Source organism: Canis lupus, chromosome 8 (assembly GCF_003254725.2).
Source record: "Canis lupus dingo isolate Sandy chromosome 8, ASM325472v2, whole genome shotgun sequence".
Lineage (NCBI taxonomy): Eukaryota > Metazoa > Chordata > Mammalia > Carnivora > Canidae > Canis > Canis lupus.
The window spans coordinates 65253543-65276189 of NC_064250.1; the positions used below are offsets into that span (position 1 = coordinate 65253543).

At 41.1% G+C, this 22647-nt stretch overlaps 2 protein-coding genes across 13 annotated transcripts in view; one reads left to right on the forward strand and one right to left on the reverse strand.

Annotated features, from left to right (window-relative positions):
• ATG2B (autophagy related 2B) overlaps window positions 1-1554 on the reverse strand; it is a 71571-nt gene extending 70017 nt beyond the window's left edge. For 3 of the 6 annotated variants that reach the window (XM_025443810.3, XM_025443809.3, XM_025443805.3), the window contains exon 1: window positions 949-1549. In XM_025443810.3, coding sequence (XP_025299595.1) covers window positions 949-1110 — 162 coding nt within the window. In that variant the 5' untranslated portion in view covers window positions 1111-1549. Of the gene's footprint in view, window positions 1-948 lie in introns of all 6 variants that reach the window. The other 3 variants (XM_025443806.3, XM_025443808.3, XM_025443811.3) reach the window with 2 other exon arrangements.
• On the forward strand, window positions 972-22374 carry LOC112657715 (GSK3B interacting protein). Of its 7 annotated transcripts, none has more exons than XM_025443814.3 (5): window positions 972-1111; window positions 11511-11571; window positions 12624-12702; window positions 17454-17712; window positions 20470-22374. In XM_025443814.3, exons 4-5 carry the CDS (start codon window positions 17455-17457, stop codon window positions 20623-20625), a joined length of 414 nt encoding a protein of 137 aa, XP_025299599.1. In that variant the 5' UTR covers window positions 972-1111; window positions 11511-11571; window positions 12624-12702; window position 17454; the 3' UTR covers window positions 20626-22374. The 7 variants fall into 7 exon arrangements, with proteins under 7 accessions (XP_025299599.1, XP_025299603.1, XP_025299601.1 ...); XM_049113449.1 differs by lacking the exon at window positions 972-1111 and adding an exon at window positions 1652-1760 and having other exon boundaries at window positions 12624-12806; XM_025443813.3 differs by lacking the exon at window positions 972-1111 and adding an exon at window positions 1652-1760.
• Window positions 22375-22647: the final 273 nt, after the last annotated feature.

A 22647-nucleotide genomic window follows, 5' to 3' on the forward strand; every position in this document is an offset into this window, starting at 1 on the left:
GGAGCCTGCTTCTCCCTCTGCCTGTGTCTCTGCCTCTCTGTGTGTCTCTCATGAATAAATAAAATCTTAAAAAATTAAAAAAAAAAAAAAAGAAATGTTAAAAAAAAAAAAAGCCGGTCGGTTCTTGTTCAACTCCCGGCTGAATACAGTTTAAGTGAAGCGCTCCGCGTCGCACCTACAAATGCAGGTACAACCGTCCGGGCTGAAGCACCTGTAAGACACACCGAGTCCGCGCACAGCCTCCCGCTGACAAGTAGAAAGCAGGTTTTCAAACGCCGCAGCGTCAGTGCTTCTGCAACACCTGCTTTCACGCTCGGTCACGTGAGGCCAATAAGCAAAACCGAAGCGCCCTACTAGGGCCACACACAGGCACTCACAGGTGGGCCTCGCCGGCGTAGGTATCATTAAGCCAAAACAGGCAGAGCGGCCGGCGGCCTTCGCCTCCTTCCTCCCAGATGGCAGGCGCTGCACAGGCGGCCCTCCCAAACCAAGTGAAGGGATGACGAGGAAGCCTGACATCCCCAAACGTCCTCCCCGACCCTTAATCTTCCCGGACTGTCATGTCCTGAAACAGGATGTGTTCGCCGCGGAACCCTGCGACCCTCGCTACCCAAGGGGCAGCCCGGTCACCTCCTCGCAGGGCCCCCCCCAACCCCCGACGCAACCGCTCCCCGCAGTGTAGACTCCATCCCCTCCGTTAAGTTTCCGAAACACGTGATGGGGGGGGGGGGGGCGCAACTTGCTAGAAACAGACTATAAACACTAGAACACATTTCCGTGAGCCCTGCCACGCTGGGATCCAAACAATCCCCGGGGAGCGGGAGGCGGAGGGGGAGGGGGAGGGGGAGGGGGTGGACGTCACCCAGCGCGGGTGACGGGTGACACCCGCCCGCCGATCCCCGAGGAGGGGGAGCGAGACCCTCCCGGCCGGCCGCCGGCGGCTCTTACCCATTTGTCCAAGGGGACTTGGGCGAGGGAGCCGGTGCCCTGGTACAGGTCCAGGCTGAGCTGCTCCAGGCTCAGCTTCTCCTGCAGGAAGTGGCCCAGGTATCTCTGCAGGAGGTAGCGACATGCCCTCTTCTTGATGGACTCCGAGAACGGCCACGGCATGGTGAGCGCCGGCAACGGGGCCCGCGGGGGCTGCAGGCGGCGGCGGCGGCTCCGGCCCTGGGGCCCAGGCTCCGGCTCCGGCTCCGGCTCCAGGCCGCGGCGGCGGCGGCGGCGGCGGCGGCGGCTCGAGTCCCGGCGGCGGGGCCTAAGCCCGGGACGGCCCCTCCATGCCCGCTGGGCGCCGGGCGTCCCTCAGGGCGACCCCATGGCCCGCGCCGCGCGGCTCGCGCTAGGCCCGGCGGGGACCCGACGCCCCAGGCCCGGGGGGGTGTGGGGGCGTGGGGAGGCCTCCGCGAGGGCCCCAGTCGTCACGCAGGCAGGATGCAGGGGCGCACGCGGCACGGCCCGCGGCAGGTACCGAGGCGGACTCCTCCACCGCCGCCGCCGCGCGACGAATTTGTTGTCATCCGCGGGGCGCGCTCCCGACTCTGGGGCGCTCCCGGCGCGTGCGCGACGCCCACGCTCGCGGCGCGCGGCCGGGCGCTGGCGGAAGTGACGCCACACTAGGGGCGAGGGGGCGGGGAGAAGAGCCCGGAAGCCCGCGGTTCCGGCTCGGAGGGGGCGGGGCGAGCGCGGGAGGCGGGACGGCGCCGCGGGTCGGCTCCAGACGCCTCCCGAGGGGGGAAGCGGAGGACGCCGGGCGCGCGCAGGTGAGCCGGCGGGGGCTGCCCGGGGGGCGGAGGGAGGGGGGGCTGCGACCGGGACTGGCCGACAGGGGTCGGGGGCGCGGCTGGCCTGGGTCGTGCGGTCACCTGGGACCCCGACCCCGGAAACGGGCTCTCGGAGCGCGCGGGCCGCGGGGGGGGGGGGGCTGCAGCAGCGCCTGGCCCTTCCCGCCACCGCGCCCCCCTCCACCCTCCACCCTCCACCCCGTCCCCCGGCAGCGGCCGGCGCCCATGGTCGGCAAGTTGTTGGCCCCCTCCCCGCCTCTCCGAGGTATTGTTTCCGAAGCTCCGGTTTGCCCAGCGGCTTGGCGGTTTGCAGAGCGCTTTCTTCGTGCGGGGCGTGCTGCCCCCGCCCCCCACCCCGGCTCCGGGAAACTTGAGTCTTGGAGGCATCTGCGGGCAGAACTGCTTTCTGTGCTCAACGCCAGAGGCTCCGGACCCCGCGGAAACCTGAGCCAAGCGCTCGTGCCGCTCCGGGAAGCAGCGCGATCCTAGTTCTGCCTTTTGGGGCGGGGGGGGGGGGGGCATCTCCGGCGGAGGCCGAGCCGCCCGCTAGCTCCGCCAGCCCTGAGAGGCCTGCGAGCCGGGCTTCGGCGCCCCGAGACTTGCCGAGCTGCGGTAGGGGACGAACCCAAACCGAGCCCCGAGCACAGACGGTTGCATCCAGGGATACACAGTGAAGACGGCGGGTTATTGGCAGGTTGGTAACTCGCACCAAGACCGCCCGGAAATGTTGACCCAGGAAGGCTCCGGGTCCCCTTTCCACAGCCACACTCTTTTGAGAGCCAGTGTGCTCGCTCTCGCGTGTGTGTATGTAGTCGCTTGGATTGTTGTGTCCTCCCCGCCCCCCCCCCCGCCCCCGTTCTTTGTAGACTTGTCCGAAGCATTGTCGGTAACCTCAGTTCCCGTGCTCTTCGCTCATTCAGAAATATTCGTTAAGGGCCCGTTAAAGGAAAGTCTCCGCGGTTGGAGAGATGGAAAAGGTAGAAAAGAACTCAGGGAGTTTATGTTCTATGGTGAAAGGGCTATTCCTTTATTCAGTAAGCATTTGTGTTGTTGCCTGCTGGTGTGCTGGGGATACAGCAGTGAGCAGAGTTAAGTTTCTGGCCTCATGGAGCTTACCTCTTGTTGAAGGGAAGGGAAACCAACAGTAATTAAATATATCATAGGCCGTGGGCTGGTACGTGCTGTTGAAAAAGGTAAAGTGATATAAAGCGAATGGAGAGGGAAGTTATTTGCCACTTGTATACAGAGGGGTAAGAGAAGGCCTCTCTTATTTAATAAGGTGATGTTTTAGCAGAGTCTTGGAGAAAGCCAGGGAGCAAGGCATGTTGACTTCCGTGGCAGGGGAACAGCAAGGGCAGGATTGATGAGTTCAAGGAACAGGAGCAGAGAGTAAAGTAAGGAGGAGGAGAAGCTGGGGGCTTGGGGGCACAGGCCCTGTAGGACTTTGGGCTCTTACTTGGGTAGGTGAATGGGTTCGAGGAGAGGAGTGACATGATCTGGCCTGAGTTTCTACAGAATCATGCTAACTGCGGTGTGGAGGTGGGAGGACCAAAGGAGAAAAAGCCAGAACAGTTAGAGATTATTGTAGGAATCCAGGCAGCAGAAGGCAGTAGCTTGGACTTAGAGTAGTCGTGGTCGAGGAGGTAGGAAGCGGTTAGGTTCTGGATATATTTTGAAGATATAAGTAAGACATGTTTGTGAATAATGATTACATTTATCAATAAAAGGAATATAAACAAAGCGACGAAAAAGCGGAATCATCTGGGCGGGGAATTAGCATAGGCCTTGGAAGGTTCCAACTGGACTTTTGACAAATGGATACAGTCGACTTCTTTCAAGGCCAAATGTTAAGTGATTTCCTTTGGAATAGAGAATTGCATACAGGATGTCCACGAAATGCCTGAAATATCAACCATCGGGAAAGGAAAATAAAAATCAGAAGATTTTATTATGATAACAGGCATGCTCCCTTCGAATGTTGCCTCGTATGTGTTATGCTTTCTAGGAGAAAGTCCACGTGCATTTTCAGGCTTGGGACCTAGCATTTTTATACCTGGAGCTCAATTAGAGTATGATACTCATTTTAACTCATAGTTCTATTTTTATGTTTTATCAAAGACAGAGTACTATCACAAAATGTTAACACCTAGTGTTAATTAAATGAGGAAGGTGAAGAAACATTGTCAACTTTTTAAGACTTCCGTAAAAGGCTTTGAAGTGACTGGTTAGAAGCTACATAGCAGAGCTGTATACATCCTTCAAAGAAATCCATGTTAATGTGTGAAACAAAAGAAAAATGCGTGACATACTTTTGGCTTTTTAAGACTTGCACTCGTAACCGGAATATGATGTTAGGGCTCCCTTAGGGCTCCCGTATCTCATGATTCTGGGAGCTGTAAAAGACAGCAGCAGCCACAGCACTTCACGTGATGTTAAAAGCACCAAACTCAAAGTTAAATGGCTTGAGTTTCAGGGTCAGCTTTTCCTTAACCATCTTTTCAGTATATAATAATAAACATACTATTTTTTGAGCTTAGCACCGTGCTGAGCACTTTCCATATGTACTTGTGGTATCCCTTTATGTGATGCTATGGTTAGCTTCATTTTAAAGAGGAGGAATGTGTGACCAGAGAGATTCAAGTATCCTGCCCCAAGTCCCAGAATACCTAGAGCAGAGATTCTTGCTGTGTTCAAGACCCTTTAACCACTACAGCCTACTGGCCACTTGTTCATATTGAGAGGATTTTTCAGGCTATGAGATATGATACAAATAAAAAGTCATCCTGATTAAGATACCGTGTTCTAGCCCTCTGCTGACTGTTGGGATGTCACTTGTCAGATTCTCAAAGTGAAAATTGGAAATCTGTATACTGCTCTTGAAATCATTCTGCCTCTATTATTTTTTTTTAAGATTTTATGTATTTGAGAGAGAGTACGGGCAGGGGGAAGCAGAGAAAGAGGAAGAAGCAGACTCCGCACTGAGCAGGAAGCTGGATGGTGACTCAGCCCAGAACCCTGAGTTCATGACCTGAGCCAAAGGCAGACACTTAACCACTGAGCCACTCTGCTTCTATTGTTTTGTCATGCTATATATATATATATGACTGTTGTCATTAAGGACAAATCTACAATCTTTTTTCAGCTCTTTGATGCTGTAAATCTGTGATGAAACACAACAAAGTCTATTAAATTAAGTAGAGAATAAAGAACTTAGTGATAAATTCCTTGATAACCAGTTTATCAATCCTCCAGAACACTAACATAGCACAAAAATTATACCCACAGATGAAGTTAGAGCTGGTTCCTAAATAATTGATGTATGATGTTATAAGGAATCATTTTGGAAACTTTCTACCAGATGACACAGTCATCTGACCAGAATAACTAATAGCACCCGTAAGGTATTCCAGTTTTTTGAAGGTACTGGCAACGGAATATTACTCAGAACCTGGTAGGGAGCCAATTTAGAATCAAAATGGAAAGCAAAGAGGTTTTCTATTTTGTATTCTTCAGATATTGATTTGTCTTATTTTGCTTGTAATGTACTTTATATTAAATATAGTACCCAATCCTCTGTGTAACCTAGAGGATTACTTGGAAACAAAAAAAGTAATGCCTGGACGTTTTTTTAAGCCTTCAAATTTTGAGTCTTTTCTTAGAATCTCATTTAGTTTCTGGTTTTGAAGGAAAGGGTGTTTACAGGGATGTGGTGTTGCTGCTTATTTACAGTTTACAAGGCTTGTCAAATTAACACTATCTGTATATTTCCTCACTGTTAGCTCCCCCTATAATTGATTTGTTGTTAGTCATCTATATGTGTCTCTGTCATTGCAAGTAGGGTGCAGAATAATTTTATGCATCAGTGTATAAATGGATAAAGTATGCAATTTTATTTGAATTACAAATACTGTAATATATGATGAATCTGATTTTAAATTTTAAAATTTGGGGGGCAGCTGGGTGACTCAGTTGGTTAAGCATCTGCCCTTGGCTCAGGTAATAATCTCAAGGTCTTGGGATGGAACCCTGAGTCAGACTCCCTGCTCGGCAGGGAGCCTGCTTCTCCCTCTGCCTCTGCCTCTCCCCACCCCAGCTCATGCTCTCCCTCTCTTCTCTCTCTCTCAAATAAATAAAGTCTTTTTAAAAAAATAACTTTTTTAATTTCAAAACTCATACTTTGTAGAGCTATTGAAAACATTAAATGTTACGTGTTAACAGCAAATAAAGATTAAACTAGCTTTAGCTTTGGATAATTTCTAAAAGTTGCTAATTATAATTAATCAACTTGATTCATCTTTACTTTCAAAACTCTTGTTTGAAATGCAGATAAATTCAAACCTCTCATTCCACTTGGAACTGAAGCTACCAGTTATTTTAACTATCTCAATAGCTTGGCTTCTTTTAGAAGAACGTTTCTGCTTCTATCCCTTGTACTTTCTAATATATCACATTTTCAAAAGACTTTTGTTTTGCTGCAAACAATACATTTTCTTTTTGCCATAGAAAAAAAAAATTAGAAGATAAAAAATAGGGAAGGAATAAAGGACTTAGTAATCAATATCTTGATAACCAGTTTCATGAATCTTCCAAAAACACTTACCACAGCCCCTAAATCATACCAACAGATGGAATAAGAGCTATTGAATTTCCTTAACTTTTTACAAAAAAACAATACCCTAACTGAAGTGGGAAGAAGTATAAAGACTTAGTCTAACTCAGTATGAATCTGCTGCGCTTCTACTAGCTTCCACCTCTGCTCATTAACCTCATACCCCCAGGCCCAATGCCTAGAATTTTAAGCTTTCTGAGTTAATTTCTTAGGTAAGTGCAGTACTCCTTTTACTTCTCACTCAAATTTTTTATCAGAAGCAAAGGAAATCCTAGGAGTGTAGAGGCATAACCTGAAGAAGGCATAGCTTAAGACATCTATTTGTTTTTAAAAAGTTCTAGGCAATTTTACATCACACTTCATAATATTGTTACTATAACAGTGATGTGTATTTGGGGAAGAATCTCTACAGTGTATATTCTTATTTATCCAGTTGTATGCCCATTGTCACAGGGCCAAGTATCACAGCTTGAGAAGCAGTGAGTTAGAATTTTTTCTTTGATTTATTCATTCAGAAAGTATTTGGTGAAGGAGCACCTGGCTGGCTCAGTCGGTAGAGTTCATGCGACTCTTGATCTCGTAGTGGAGTTCTAGCTCCACGTTGGGTGTATAGATTATAAACAAATAAACTTTAAAACATATATTCAGTGAACACCTGCCTTAGGTGGGACCCTGTGCTGGTGATGTAGACATCACAGGCCCTGATTTCCAAAGAAGTATGAAAATCTACAGCAATACTAATGCAAAGGAAGAAGGATGTAGTGATTAACTCTTTCTTGAGATCAGATACCGAATGCTGAAATAAATGTGTCGAGCTGAATTTTGAAGAACTGAAAGTCTAAAATACAGCTGAGCTTTGGACATTCCAGTCACCAACTCCCGTGTAGTTGAAAATCCAAGTATAACTTTTGATTCCCCAAACTCTTAACTAATAGCCTACTGTTGACCAGAAGCCTTACCACTTATATAAACAGCTAATTAACAGATATTGTGTATATTATATGCATTATGTACTGTATTCTTAACAATAAAGAAAAGATATTATTCAGAAAATTATAAGGAGGAGGGGTGCCAGGGTGTCACAGTCAGTTAAGACTCCTGCTCTTGGTTTCAGCTCAGGGTGTGATCTCTGGGTTATGGGATTGGGAGCTATGTGGGGCTCTGCACTCAGGCTCTACTTAAGACTCTGCCTCTCCTCCCTTCCCCTGTCCATGCTGTCTCTAAGATAAATATTTTTTTTAAGAGAATCATAAGGAAGAGAAAATATATTTACAGTACAATACTGTATGTATTGAAAAAAATCTACATATAGGGATAGCTAGGTGGCTCAGTGGTTGAAGATCTGCCTTCGGCTCAGGTCATGATCCCCGGGTCCTAGGATCAAGTCCCGCATTGGGCTCCCCATGAGGAGCCTGCTTCTCCCTCTGCCTGTGTCTCTGCCTCTCTCTCTCTCTCTCTCTCTCTGTATGACTATCAGAGATAAATAATAATAAAAAAAATTAAAAAAAAAATAAAAATTAAAAAATTAAAAAAAATTTTTTTAAAAATCTACATATAAATGGAACCATGCAGTTCAAACCCATGTTGTTCAAGGGTCACCTATAATGTCAAAGTACAATTTTTTTTTTAAGTTAGAAACATAGGTCTTATACAAACATAGTAAGCATGTGTAAAAAATATATTTAACTCTATGGAATGAATAAGTCATGAGAATAAAAGGCAGAGCCTAAGGAATGCAGTTAATGGTATTGTTTTAGTGATGTAACAGGATAGATGGTAGCTACACTTGTGGTAAAAACAGCCTAGTGTATGAACTTGTCAAATCACTAATTTGTACACCTGAAACTAATTAAATTTTGTGTGTTGACTATACTCAACTTTTTAAGAAATGTATTTAACCCATTAATGAAGGAATTGGCAAGGTGGTAAAGTTTTTCCAAAGTAATATGGGAGAGGGGCACCCTGGCTGGCTTGGCCAGTGGAATGTGTGACTCTTGATCTCAGGATTGTGAATTTGAGCCCCATGTTGGGTGTAGAGATTACTTACAAATAAAATCTTAAAAAAAAAAAAAAAAGGTAATATGAGAGAGACCAAAATTACTGAAAGAAAAATTTATGAAATAAGATCACAAGGTTTGTTCAAAACTGGAATGCACTCGGTTGTGCATTCCTGGCAAAGACAGAGGGACAGGGCCCAGATTACCTTTCCACCTGAAACAATAAGAAAGTGGGCAAAAACATCTGGGGAGAAAAGGCTTTTAAGATGTTGGGGATTAGACAATGAAGGACGCTGATCACTGGGACATTGAAGGATCAGTGTCCTTCATTGTCTAATGCTGTGATATACAAATGAGGTGAGCCCATTGCCCCAGTTTATTGCCTGGAGAGAATTTCTAGGCATGACACTGGGAAAAGAAACCCAGGTAGAACCCAGTAGTCTCCCTGAATTAAGGATATGGAGCTTCAAGTTCAGAAAGGCCAAGTCAACCAGGACAGAGTACTAGAAATTAGAGAGCTTCACAGAAAGCAAGAGCTGTGGAAATGTACAGAGGATCCCCCTCCAGCCTGCAGCTGAATAAATACTGATCAACACATAGGTGTGAAGAAACTACCCAAAAAAAGTACAGGACCAGGGATGTTCCTGTTCCTATCACCAAAAATGGAAAATCCTCATAATCCATAGGATATCAGAATTTTCAGAAAGGTTATTGACTCCATAGTGGGTCAGAATTAACCAGAAACTAAATGTAGGTTTGATACTGCCTTAAAAAGTCTAAAAGCAAAACTCAAAAGGATCAGGTGGGGTGCCTGGGTGGCCCAGTGGTTGACCATTTCCCTTCAGCTCGGGTCCTGATCCTGGGGTCCTGGGATCAAGTCCTGTATCAGGCTTCCCACAGTGAGCCTATTTTTCCCTCTGCATATGTCTCTGCCTCTCTCTGTGTGTCTCTCATGAATGAATGAATGAATGAATGAATAAATAAATAAATAAATAAATAAATAAATAAATAAATAAATAAATAAAATCTTTAAAAAATAAATAAACCAAAAGGATCAAGCTATTTCCAATAACTATATCCCAAAAGAATGCTCAATAATATTTATAGGCATATTAAAATAGGACTGTATAAGGTAAAATACACATTGTTTGGCATCCAATTAAAAATTACCATACATACAAAGCAGCAGTATACAACCCATAGTAAGAAAAATCTGTAATTTGAAATTTACCCATAAATAACTATGAAATTAGTAGACAAGGACATTAAAAACCCGTATGTTTAAAAAGCTAGAGGGAAAAACTGAGCAAATTAAGTAGAGACGTGGAAAAGGTTTTTTAAAAAGACAAGTAGAGATAAGACGCTGCAGAAGAAAAGATTAGTGAATTCAAAGACAGCAATAGAAGCTATTCAAAGTGAAACAAAGAGAGAAGAAACTAAGAACATGAAAAAAGAAGAGTAGGACAACTTCACTTAAACCTAATATTCATGAAATTGGAGTCCCCAAAAAGAGGAGGGACAAATTAATGTTTGAAAAGCCCCAAGCAAAAGAAATCAGGAAAAATACACCCAGAGGAACAAAGACAGTAATGACATTAGATTTTTCACAGGAAATAATGTAAGCAAAATAATAGTAGAGAGAGAGCTTTAAAATCTTAGAGTGGGGAGACTGTCAACCCAGGATTCTATACCCAGCAAAAATATCTTTCAAAACTGAAGGTGAAAAGAAGACTTGTTTAGATATACAGAAGCCGAAAGAGACACCTGAGTGGCTCAGTTGTTAAGCATCCGCCTTTGACACAGGTCTCGCATCAGGCTCCCTGCTCAGGAAGGAGCCTGCTTCTCCCTCTCCATCTACCCCCTCATGTGCACGTGCATTCTCTCTCTCATAAATAAAGCTGAAAGAATTCATTAACAGCAGGTCTGCACTCAGGAAATGTTATAAGAAATCCATCAGGCAGAGGATGTGATACAGATCATAGATGTGAGTATAAGTAAACACAAAGGAACACAGAGCACCAGAAATAGTAATTATGTGGTTGAATATAAAATACTTCTTTCTTATCTAAATTGCTGAAAAATTATACTGTTTATAACAAAAGTATGTATTACGAAGTTTGTAGCACGTAGAAGTAAAATATGACAAAAATATTAAAAAGGCAATATAGTATACTCTTGTAAAGTTCTTATGCTCTACATGAAGTAGCATATCACTTCAAGGTTAAAGGTAGACTGTGATAATTACAGATGTATAGTGTAATTACAGATGTATCGTGTAAACTAACCACTAAGAACAGAGTTCATAAGCCACCAAAGGATGTAAAATAGAGTCCTAAAAAGTGGTCAGTCCAAAAGTAGACAGAAAAATAAGGAAAAGCGAAGAGAATACAGATGGTACAAATAGATAATAGCAAAATAGATAGTAACCACATCAGTAATTATAGCAGTCATGTTAAATATAAAAGGCCTAAACACTACAATTAAAAGGTAGAAATTGCCAGATTTCATATAAAAGCAGGACCAAACCACATGCTGCCTGAAAGAAACCCACTTGAAATGTAGACTGTTGCTGTTACCATTCTCAAAGAGTTTAAAGGAGGCTATTATACCAAAATCAAATTCTCCTCTCTGGATATCAGCACACTTCAAATTGGGCTATTACTCTCCTTTAAAAAAAAAAAGTATTAATTCATGAGAGACACAGAGACAGAAGCAGAGGGAGAAGCAGGCTCCCCACAGGGAGCCTGATAAGGGACCCAATCCCAATCGCAACCTGAGTTGAAAGCAGGCACTCAACCACTGAGCTACCCAGGCACCCCTCAATTACTCTCCTAACATTGTCCTTGCATTGGACTAGTTAGGCTAGTCTCCTTAGAATTCCTGCCACACCCCATGCAGGTTATTGCTTATGCTTTGTTCCCTGTGAAGAATTCTTTACAACTCTCAAGTCCTTTCTGCTTCATCCATAATTTCACCTGTGCTCATTCAAGACCAGTTTTGACTGACCTCTTCCATGAGTCAAAGTCAAGCCCCATCATAACTAACAATTATGTCATAGATCACAGAATATCAGAGCTCTCAAGAACAGTAAAGAGTTTCTTGTCTGTTCCCCTTATTTCATAGCTGAGAAAATCATGAGTCCAGTGAGGTTACGTGGCCAGCCCAGGCTCATACAACTTTAGTGGTAAGTTTGTAATAAGACCAAACATACCATTGCTTTCTCTACCTACCTGTCACTCACAATTAAGTACACTTCTTAGGTTATGATTATGATGCATGTGTGTAGCGTTAATATTTATGTACATATTTAATGAGCTTGTCTTACTTCCCAAATTAAGCTATAATACCAATAGACACCTTTTTTTTTTTTTTTAAGATTCATTTATATTAGACAGAGTGCCACCAAGGGTCGGGGATAGAAAGAGAGCATCTCAAGCAGACTCCCCACTGGGTGCAGAACCCAACTCAGGACTCAGTCTCAGGCTCCCAAGATAATGACTTGAGCTGAAATTAAGAGTTGGACGTCCAACCAACTGAGCCACCCAGGCGCCCCACCAGTAGACCCCTTTAATTAGTATTCTGATGCTTAGAGAAATGCTGGATATGTAGATGTACGGTGGATTATATTTAATAATTACAATATATGATAATAAACTTAGAGTCTAAATTGACAAGATCACAAACCAGTAGACCCCTTTAATTAGTATTCTGATGCTTAGAGAAATGCTGTATATGAAGATGTATGGTGGATTATATTTAATAATTACAATATATGATAATAAACTTAGAGTCTAAATTGACAAGATCACAAAACATAAGTACTTCATTACCTTTTGCCATTTGAAACAAGATGGTTAATTCCTCTCCATAGAGTACTGAGATTCAGAATTTTTTTTAACATGTATTTCCAAATCTTGCTACTCATATATAAAATAAGTTTAATTTAGTTCCTTTATATCTACTGATTTTTTTTCCAACTGTAACGTAAATGGAGTTGGTTACCGTGTATCCAAAAGTATTCCCAAAAGTCTATACCCACTCTGATACAAGAGCCATTACCTATTTAAACTTATATGAATGAAAATTAACTGAAATTTGAGATTGAGTTCCTTAGTCACTTTAACCAGTAGCTGTAGCTACTGTCTTTGACAGCACTGATAAAGAATGTTTCTTTCATTGCACAAAGTTGTGTTGGTCTAGAATTTCTTGTACAATGATAAATTGTTTTGCCTGCAGAAAGAGAGAAATCAAGGATTTTTACCAGATTCCTACTGATGAGAAAGTCATTCCAGTAACCAGACAGCAGCTCTAATGTGTGAGTAGTAATTCTAGTAATTTCTCTTCCCTGAAATGGACACCCATCTCCTCCTCTGTGATGCTGGCCTCCACACTCAAGTACATGAGATAATCCGTTGAGAAGTAAGAGAAAATAAGTTTATAGTTCATATTTTAGCTTCTGTTTAAATTCGTATTTACATGTTTTTAATATTTTAATTATAGTAGAATGTGTATGTAAATACATATACATATAACAAGGTATCTGTTTAAAGTATTTTTAGTTAATGAGATGCATAATCAGAAATGTAGATGCCACTTCTTTAGTGTCCCATTGATCAAGCCACCCTGACTGCCGTAGTTCTAGCACCATCACCACCAACTGCCTTCATGTTTGGTGGGACCTTCATGGCTCTGTGTTCAGTCTCCTCAAGAGAGGATCTAATTGGATAGGCCAGTCACCATCTAGAATCAAGTAGCTGGACAGAGCTCTTAATTCAGGATCCTTAATAAACCCCTTGTCAGCCTTGAGATGCTACCTTTAATTGAAACGCTACCCCGAGTACATTTTGTGGTGATCATGGTACTGGAGTTACAGAATACAAAGCATGAAACTATTGTCAAGGAATCTTTGCAAAGAAGGCACTAAACTTGGCAAGTACTCTGGGCCTTCTTTTAAGAGAGCACTGTAAACTGTCTAGTACTTTACACTGCCTTGCAATGTGTTTATTAAAAATAAACTACAGCTTCCTAAAAGTAAGGTCAGAAAACGAAGTCTCTTTAACTACCTTTGTATTCCTTATCTGCTAATAGGCTACAGACACTGTGGTAGACAGAAGAGGCCCCCAAAGATGTCTGTATCTTAATCCCAGAAACTGAATGCATTACCTTATATGGTAAAAGGAACTTTGCCTATTGATTAACTTTAGGACCTCAAACAGGGACATATCCCAATGTAAGCACGAGACTCCTTGTAAAAGAGGTGCCCGTGTCAAGAGTCAGAAAAAGGAGGTGTTACCACCAATCCAGAGGATGTAGTGATGTGTTTTGAAGGTAGAGGAGGGGACCATGAGCCAAGAAATGCAGTCAGCGTCTAGAAGCAGAAAAGGCAAGGAAACATTCTCCACTGAAGGCTCCAGAAGTAATACATCCCTGCTGCTACCTCGATTTTAGATTTCTCACCTCTAGAATTAAAAGAAAATTAACTTGTATTGTTTTAAGCCACAGGTTTGTGGTAATTTGTTACAGCAGCAAGAGGAAACTAATACAGACACATACTGCTAATTATTCACATTCTACAGAGCTTTTATTAAGCATTTTCTGAATGACCGGCACAAAAATATAATCAGAGTTCCATTTTTTAAAATCTCTTTACTTTTATAAAGCTGTTGAAGAGCTAGATCAATCACTGCTTTTCATTTTGAGTAGGCTTCTAAATCAATTAGGATGCTTTTAGTTGCTAGTAAAAGAATGGGAATTTGTTGGATTCAGTAACTGAAAAATGTGAAGATTGGTCAGGTGTCAAGACCGTGGCTCCATTTCCCTGTGAATCTCTTGGCTCTCTTCTTTCCCACCGTTAGCTGCATCCTTGGGCTAGTTTCCCCATCTGGAATGGCTACCAGGAACAACTGGGGCTGTGTACTGAAGCTGATCTGGATTGGAGCGACTGGGAGGAATTCATGTGGTGATTATCAGCATAGTCTCTAGCCAGGATTGGAGTCAATCTCCCTCATGTTGCCTGGTTGCTTTACTCAGTAAGGCAAGAAGGTGTTATGATTCCCCTAAGAAAATCAGGGTGCTATTAGGAATGGAAGAGGATATTGGTAATAATCAGGATCCTGTTACAATGCATAAAAGATAAATTATAGTATCTTGAAATAATACTAGTGTAAAATATTAGCTTACATAATGCTACAGTACTAAAACGTATCATTTTCATGTGTATGTATCATTACCTGAAGTTCTGAATGTGTCTTTTATATGCATCATGTAAAGTCATTTATTTGAGAGAGAGAGCGCAAGCGAGTGAGCATGGCAGCGGGCAGGAGGGGGTAAAGAGGGAGGAGGAGAGAGAGAATCCCAAGCAGCTCCCATGCCCAGCATAGAGCCTGACACAGTGCTCAAATTTATGACCCTGAGATCATAAAATCTAGAGTCAGACGCTCAACTAACTGTGCCATCTAGGGTGCCCCAAGACATTTTAGAAAAAATCTTCTAAAACTTTGCAGTTAGGAAAGTTGTCTCTCTTTTATGCCCATTGGTGCTAATTATTACACAGCAGCAACTTGATGACATACTTCATGGACCTGTAAGGGTTTCTTCCATTTTGATGTTGGATTCTTCATCTTTCTCCATCATTAAGGTCCTAATTGCAGTGAATTAGACTCTTGCTTTAAAAGCTTGTCAAGCTTTCTCATCATCTTTTTAATGTAGTGATTATTATTTCCTGACATCCATAATTGAGGTACTTGATCACTTAAGCAAAACAAAGATATATGGTATTCATGATAGTAAGAGAATAATGGACAGTTCCATTTCAAAATCTTCAACACTGACTCTGTAAAACAATAAAATGGATTATCTTCTTACACATGAAACCAATTATTATATAGAATGATTATTTTTAGGATAAGGTAGAAAGTTTTAGAAAAACAAATGTTGGGCAGCCCCGGTGGCGCAGCGGTTTGGCGCTGCCTGCAGCCTGGGGTGTGATCCTGGGGACCCAGGATCGAGTCCCACATCGGGCTCCCTGCATGGAGCCTGCTTCTCCCTCTGCCTGCGTCTCTGCCTCTTTCTCTCTCTGTCTATGAATAAATAAATAAAATCTTTTAAAAAAAAGAAAAAGAAAAACAAATGTTTTCACTTTCATATATATAAGTCAATATTAGATTCCAGTTATCTGACAAATTGCCCCAGCAATAATTGATAAAATTAACTTGCTAGGAATGAGGGACTAATTCTGTAGAGTGCTACAGGACTCAAGGTAAAGGAACCATAAACATCATTAGTTGGAACAGGATTGGAAGAATATATTACTAGTACATTTGCTATGCAGTTTTTTAAATGGTTAGACATAGTTTGTCATAAACTGCCTTTAGCAACTAGTTTGCCTTTTATGATGGCAAACGATGTACAGCTACAGAAACTCTTTAACTCCTTAAGATTTTTGCGAATAATTTTAGAGCAGTGGCCATACAATAGAATCTATAAACTCTGAAAAATATGCAGAAAAATCTCCCAGAGATTTTTATTCAGTTTCTCTGAGGTGGGGTCAGTGGCCATGGTAAAAACCACTAACTTAGAGGATTTTGAAAATTACAAATAGGGCACAAGTCAGTACTATAGAAAAAGAGATGGAATTTTTAAGGTACTAAAAAAATTGCTCATAACAAGTTGAAGAGTCCTACTACATTCAGGACAATGAATGCGCAATCCAGTTCAGAGAAATGAAATCTGAATTTACTTTTAAAGCCTGCAGCTAAAAAGAAAGCATGTTTTCTTCTGAAAATTCCTGCATTCCAGTGCATTTTGACATTCATTAACTTTTCTCATTCATACATTTTGAATTTTAACAATACTCACTGCTACCACATCACAGAAGAGAAGCTAGAACTCCATAGCAACCTGGCAGTAACGTTGGATTGAGTTAGCCTGAGAAATGATATTTTTCCAATTATAGTATTCGGATCAGTTCAAAGAAGTGGTGAAAACATGAGTCATTTAATAAATGGTGTTTGGACAGTAAGCCATCCATTTCAAAAACAAAGCTATACAAAATAAATTCTAGATGGATCAGAAAGTTAACCATCCATGTAGAGAATGGGAACTCAGAAGACAACCTAAGAGGTTTTTAAAATGTAATCATGGGGAAAAAAAAAAAAAAGTAATCATGGGGTGGAAAAGACCCTTGTATGCAAAACCTCAAATCCAGAAGTCCTAAAAAGAGCCATTGAGAAGTCATGCACTATAGTAGGTGAAGATTTCAATTCTGATTTAACAATCTGAGTTCATTTCCATTTCTGCTTTTTACAGCTGTATGATCTTGGAACTAAGAATATTCTATAAATATCAAAAAGATGTTTAATCAAAGAAATACATATTCAGACAATGAGGCATCATTCTTTGCCTCTCAGATTGACAAAGATTGTAAAGAGGATAATGAAAAAGAATATAGTCTCTCATATTCTATTTGTGGAGGATAAATCAGTACAGCCCTTTTTGTGAAGGTGAATCAGCAGTATCTGTTGAAAGTTAAAATGAGCATACACTTTGACTCAGCAATTCCTATTTTAAATATCTATCCTAGAAAAATACACATTAAAAAGAGTTATGTACCAGGATTTTTACTGAAAAAAAACTGAAAGCTAATATTCTGAATTATATCACTATGGGAATTAACCTTTAGGGGAAGAGTAGAAAACCTCTTTTTTTGAAAATCTATACATGTCTGTGAAAAACAACCTGGAAATGGTTTTGGGGTTTTTTTGTTTTTTAATTTATGATAGACAGAGAGAGAGAGAGGCAGAGACACAGGCAGAGGGATAAGCAGGCTCCATGCCGGGAGCCCGGCGCGGGACCCGATCCCAGGACTCCAGGATCACGCCCTGGGCCAAAGGCAGGCGCCAAACTGCTGAGCCACCCAGGGATCCCCCTGGAAATAGTTTTAGACAGTATTTTCCTTAAAAGTTGTTAGCTAGTTAATGTTTTCTATTAAGGCATAGCTCCTCTTAGTCAAACAACAGTATTTGGAATGTCTCTCTGTAAACATGTTTTATATCTACTCCTTTGCAGAATGGAAACAGACTGTAATCCCATGGAGCTGAGTAGCATGTCAGGGTTTGAAGAAGATGCGGAGCTTAATGGTTTTGAAGAAGCTGATATGAAAGACATGAAGCTAGAAGCTGAAGCAGTTGTAAATGACGTTCTCTTTGCTGTTAATAACATGTTTGTCTCCAAAAACCTGCGCTGTGCTGATGATGTTGCCTATATCAATGTGGAAACAAGAGAGAGGAACAGATACTGCCTCGAGCTCACTGAAGCAGGGCTAAGGGTAAGTCGCTTTTCTTTATAGAAAAAAAAAAAAACCTTCTTATTGTTATTTTTACCACTTTAGGGGGCAGGGGCTGGGGGGCAAGAAGATTGTTAACTGAGAACACAACATCCAAAAAAGTTTTTTAAGATTTATTTATTTATTTTTAAAGAGAGCAGGGGTTTGGGGGGAGAGGGAGAGAGAGAGCATCTCAAGGAGGCTCCCTGCTGAGCCTGGAACCCGGAAGGGGAGCTCCATCTCACAACTCTGAGATCACAACCTGAGCCAAAACCAAGAAGGAGGCACTCAACCAACTACACCACCCAAGTGCCTCAGGTCCAAGATCTTTGTAAGAAAAGCTCTTTTTCTCTAGTTATTCTTATTAATTCTAAAGTCTTTGGGTTTTTTGAAAAAGAAAAACATTTGATTTACAGTGTTACTTTGTTTTGAACATAACCCCCCAAATTAATTTATTTCTTGCCTATAGCTAAATATATTCACCAAAAGTAGGCATTCTGTGCTTAGGTGAGCTTTGCAATCATCGTGTTGAGAGGATCTTTTCCCACCTCTTATAAAATGTCTCTTCTACTAAAACAACATACCTGATTGCTCTGTCCTCCAGCTGTTAGGTCAGAATTAAGTCACAGCAGAATATCCTGCCTCCAGATTTGCAAGAGTGTCTTTTCTTGTGTGTGAGCTTTTCTAGATTGACCCCTCTGCAACCTTTGAAACAGAATCTTGAATTTAGGAGAGTAGAAATCCCTGGCCAAGAGCAACTTACCATTAAAACAACAAAACTCACTGGGGCACCTTGATCTCCTGGTTGTAGGTTGGAGCCCCACATTGGGTATAGTGATTGCTTGAGAATAAAGTCCTTCAAAAATAATAAATAAATAAACAACCCAAAACTCGCTGTTAGGAAAATTTCTGACCTGAACAAAGGAATAGATATTAGAAATTCCAAAATTTAGTTTGACTTTAATAATTGTCAACCTTGGCCAAAAGATCTCTGACTTTTGTTTGTATACCTAAGAGTAGCCCTGCAAAGTTGCAGAGTATCCTAAGGTACAGGGCAAGGCCTGAGTAGGTAAGAATGTCAGACAATGTTAAACACACAAATATCTTTTTATTTCGCTAGATTCAGTTTGCTCAAACTATGTGTTCTATGTATCCATTGACTGGCAGTCACCTCCACTGAAATAAATTGCCAATCTGGCATCTTCACTACTTCCAGTTCCTCATAACTGCTGCACCGGTAGCTCCTTTGCTTTGGGAGTAGTACCTAGATTAACCAGTCTTTGTGCTCTCCTTCCTAAATCCCTGACATTGTGCTACAAGCAGGTAGTCTTAGAAGTGGATGCATCTTAAATAGAAATAGGCAAATCCAAAGTAGAGATCAATCATCCTGTGTATATTAATTCAGTCTTACACTGATTAGTTCTGAGGTGACTATGGAAGGTAGGAAGCATTCTGATCAGAGTCAGAAGCCGAACATGTGAATTTGAGGGATCTTGGGTGAGTCATTCAACCTGTCTGCACCCTGCTTCTTTATCTATAGCTTAGAGATCAGGAAAAAAAGCTAAAAAGGATTTGAAGGATGCTTATATGAATAGTTTGCAGAAAGGTCTAGAGCCCTTAGAAACCTGGCACGTAGATATTCCAATATTTGTCTTTGCAGTCTTACTCAGTTAGCTTTTACTGAGCAACTATCCTGTGTTGGGAATTAGAAATAGACTGTAGGCTAGCAGGGAAAGGAGGGGCAAACAGTGGTAGTGTGGTGTAGAAAGTGCTACAACACAGCATGGTTGCAGAGAGCTGTGATTCATCATCCTGACACATCTGCCTCTGCTTTCATTTAAAACAACAACAAAGCCACTTGTAACTTAAAGGTGAGTCTTCTTGGATAGATGTCTTAAAAAATTAGTTTATATAGGGAATTCACCAGCTTTAGTCAACAAAAGCTAAGTTGATTTTGCCCAACACTGCTGGTGAACCAAGATAGATCTTGTTGGGGACAAAAGCTTTCACGGTGTTTAGAGAAAACACACACACAGAATAGCATTCCCTTTGATCTCACAGAGTTGAGCATTTGTTTCCCTGTCAGATAAGTAATGTGTTAGTAATGTTGAATTAGTAATGTAACTAATTGTAAAGCAGGATTGAAACTATAAGCAGTTTTTAGGACTCTATAAAAGAGTTTAAATAAATAATAAAAATATGGACTGATAATATAGTATCTGTTCTGGTGCCTTTGTATGGTTGGTCCTCAGTAGGTGTGGGAATAAATAGAAGCACGTTTCAGTCTATGAAAATGAAATACCTGTTCTGTGTAGGCTTTTACATTCCTTCTGACATTTCTTCTGACATCCCTTTTTAGGTTCAGGAGTAGGTAAATTAAACCTTTTACATTTTGAGAAAAAGATGATAAAGAGGGCATTTTGTTTATGATGTTCCTTTAAGTTTCAGACTGCTTAGAAATACACTTAGGGTGCCTGGATGGCTCAGTGGGTTGAGCATCTGCCTTTGGCTCAGGTCATAAGCCCCACATCAGGCTTCCTGCTCAGATAGGGGCATGCCTCTCCCTCTGCCACTCCCTCTGCTTGTGATATCTCTCTCTCTTTCTCTCTATCAAATAAATAAATAAATCTTAAAAAGAAATATGCATATTCTATTGATTGAGAAATTGAGTCATTGAAGAATGGCCCCAGTAAACACATTTTTGTTTTCTGTACCAAGTTAAATCTAGTTATTTGATCCACTGTTGCATTTCTCTTGTAGGTGGTAGGTTATGCTTTTGACCAAGTGGATGATCACTTACACACTCCCTATCATGAAACTGTCTACTCGTTGCTGGATACACTCAGCCCTGCCTACCGGGAAGCATTTGGAAACGCACTCCTTCAAAGACTGGAAGCTTTGAAGAGGGATGGATAGTCGTGACCAAGCTGTTTCCTTCTAGAGGGGGCTGCTGCTGGTACAAAATGTTGACATAAAGCTTGAAATACTTGCATATGGTCATAGTAGAAAACGCATTTTTGGTTTTATGTCCATTCCTTGCTTCAAATTTAGGCTTCTGCCTCAGAACATTACTGACTAATGAATTGTCTTTCTTAGTTTCGGATTCCTTAAGGGAATCCTGAGGCCATTGCTGTGATACTGTCGTTAAGACATTCAGATTTCTTCATATAGTAGCTCTGCATTTCAAAACCTAATCAGTATTTCATTCTGTTATTACAGGATTTTGATGCTACCAGCACTCTCTTTTACATAGGAAATTCTAGATTTGCACAGTAATATAACAGGAATTAAAATGACCTACATGGATTCAGCTTGCTAAATCAGGGGTTTACTACTAGCTTGGACTGACTTTGTAGTAATTATTTTGCTACTAGCCTTATTGGAAACAAATTATCAACTAGTTTCCCCTGCACAAATTTTGAAATTCACTGCTTCACTTAATCTATTTATATTACTAATAGGGACTGATAAAGATGAATTAATTATATATATTACTTAGCTAGTATTAAATGGAAAACAGGTACTGAAATAATAGTTCTGTATTCCTTGTTTGCAACAGCCAGCCAACTAAGAGGACAAACCGTTAGCAAATGAATGTAATAATTGTTTCCAAGATATTTAAGCACATAAGCAAATATAGGAACAGGCACCATTTTTCTTAACAAAAATCATCTTCAGTGTGTGTGTGATTCAAAAGGAAGAAGATTCTGAATTCCCAGAAAACAATATTTTGGCCTGTGTTGATTCTTATTATGAATGTTTGTTTACATGATGTACAGTATATATTCAGAAAGTATTTTTGCTTCAATGTTTCCTTTCTATACTGTAGTGCTTTGGTATTCCCTAGCACCCCTCCCTCCCCAACAGATGCACAGTATTCTTTCTCAAAGCTAAATCTACAATGTAATATGCCTGCATTGTATGGGTTTGAAACCAAAGGATGAATGAAGCATTCAGAGACTTGATATTTGAAAAAGGGAGACTCTCTTTTTATATTTTATTACAGGTACTAATATTTATAAAAATGAATCGTACCATGCTGCTACATGTTTTCAAGTACATATTGAATACTAAGGATTGGGGAGTCGATTTTTTAGTAGTACTACTAAAGCAGCAGCTGTAGAAATGTTGAAGTAAAATTCTGCATTGGGACACACCTTCATAATTTGTCATTTGCAGACTTTTTTTTTTTTAATCATTATTTAGTAATAGACACTTTTGGGCTCCGAAGATCATGTAGAACCACATTGAAGTTCGGTTTGGGTCAGTATTCATTGTCAGAGTCCATCAGGATGATTTATTTGTGTTTGGTAAATGCATGTCCATTTGCAGCTTTATTTTCAGATGCTAACTGTTTGGGCAGTGATATCTAACTGCAGGTCAGATTTTCTCACGCTTAATCTCAGGCTAAATAAATGTAAAGGATATTTGTAAAGTTCGAATAAAATTCTGTTTACTCATTTCGAGTTAAGTATGAAGAAAAGTGATTGTACATTCAAAAATTGACTTTGTTCATTTTGTGATAAATGACTGGTTCCAGGAGCTTCCATGTCCATTTTTGAATTCTGTATGGTTACATTTTGCTGTGAAGTGATTTGCTCTTTTTATCATTATGAAAGAGGAACAGAGTGAAAAGACATTAATAAAACTATACAGATACTGAAACTTCCATTTCATCTAGCTTGTTTAAAGAATTTAATCAGATAAATTAATCATTGATGTCACTTCCAAAAGGGGAAAAAAAGAAAAAGCCTCTAAATAAGTAACTCTTACAAGTCAATAAGAAAACAAGAACAGTGGGCATGTAATATAAACAAACAACTTGAAAAAAAATGTATGGATGTCCAGTAACCACTTGAAAGATATTCAACCTGACCAGTAATTCAAGAAAGGAAAAGAGTTTAGCTCTGTATTTAACCTAACAACTTAATAATCTTC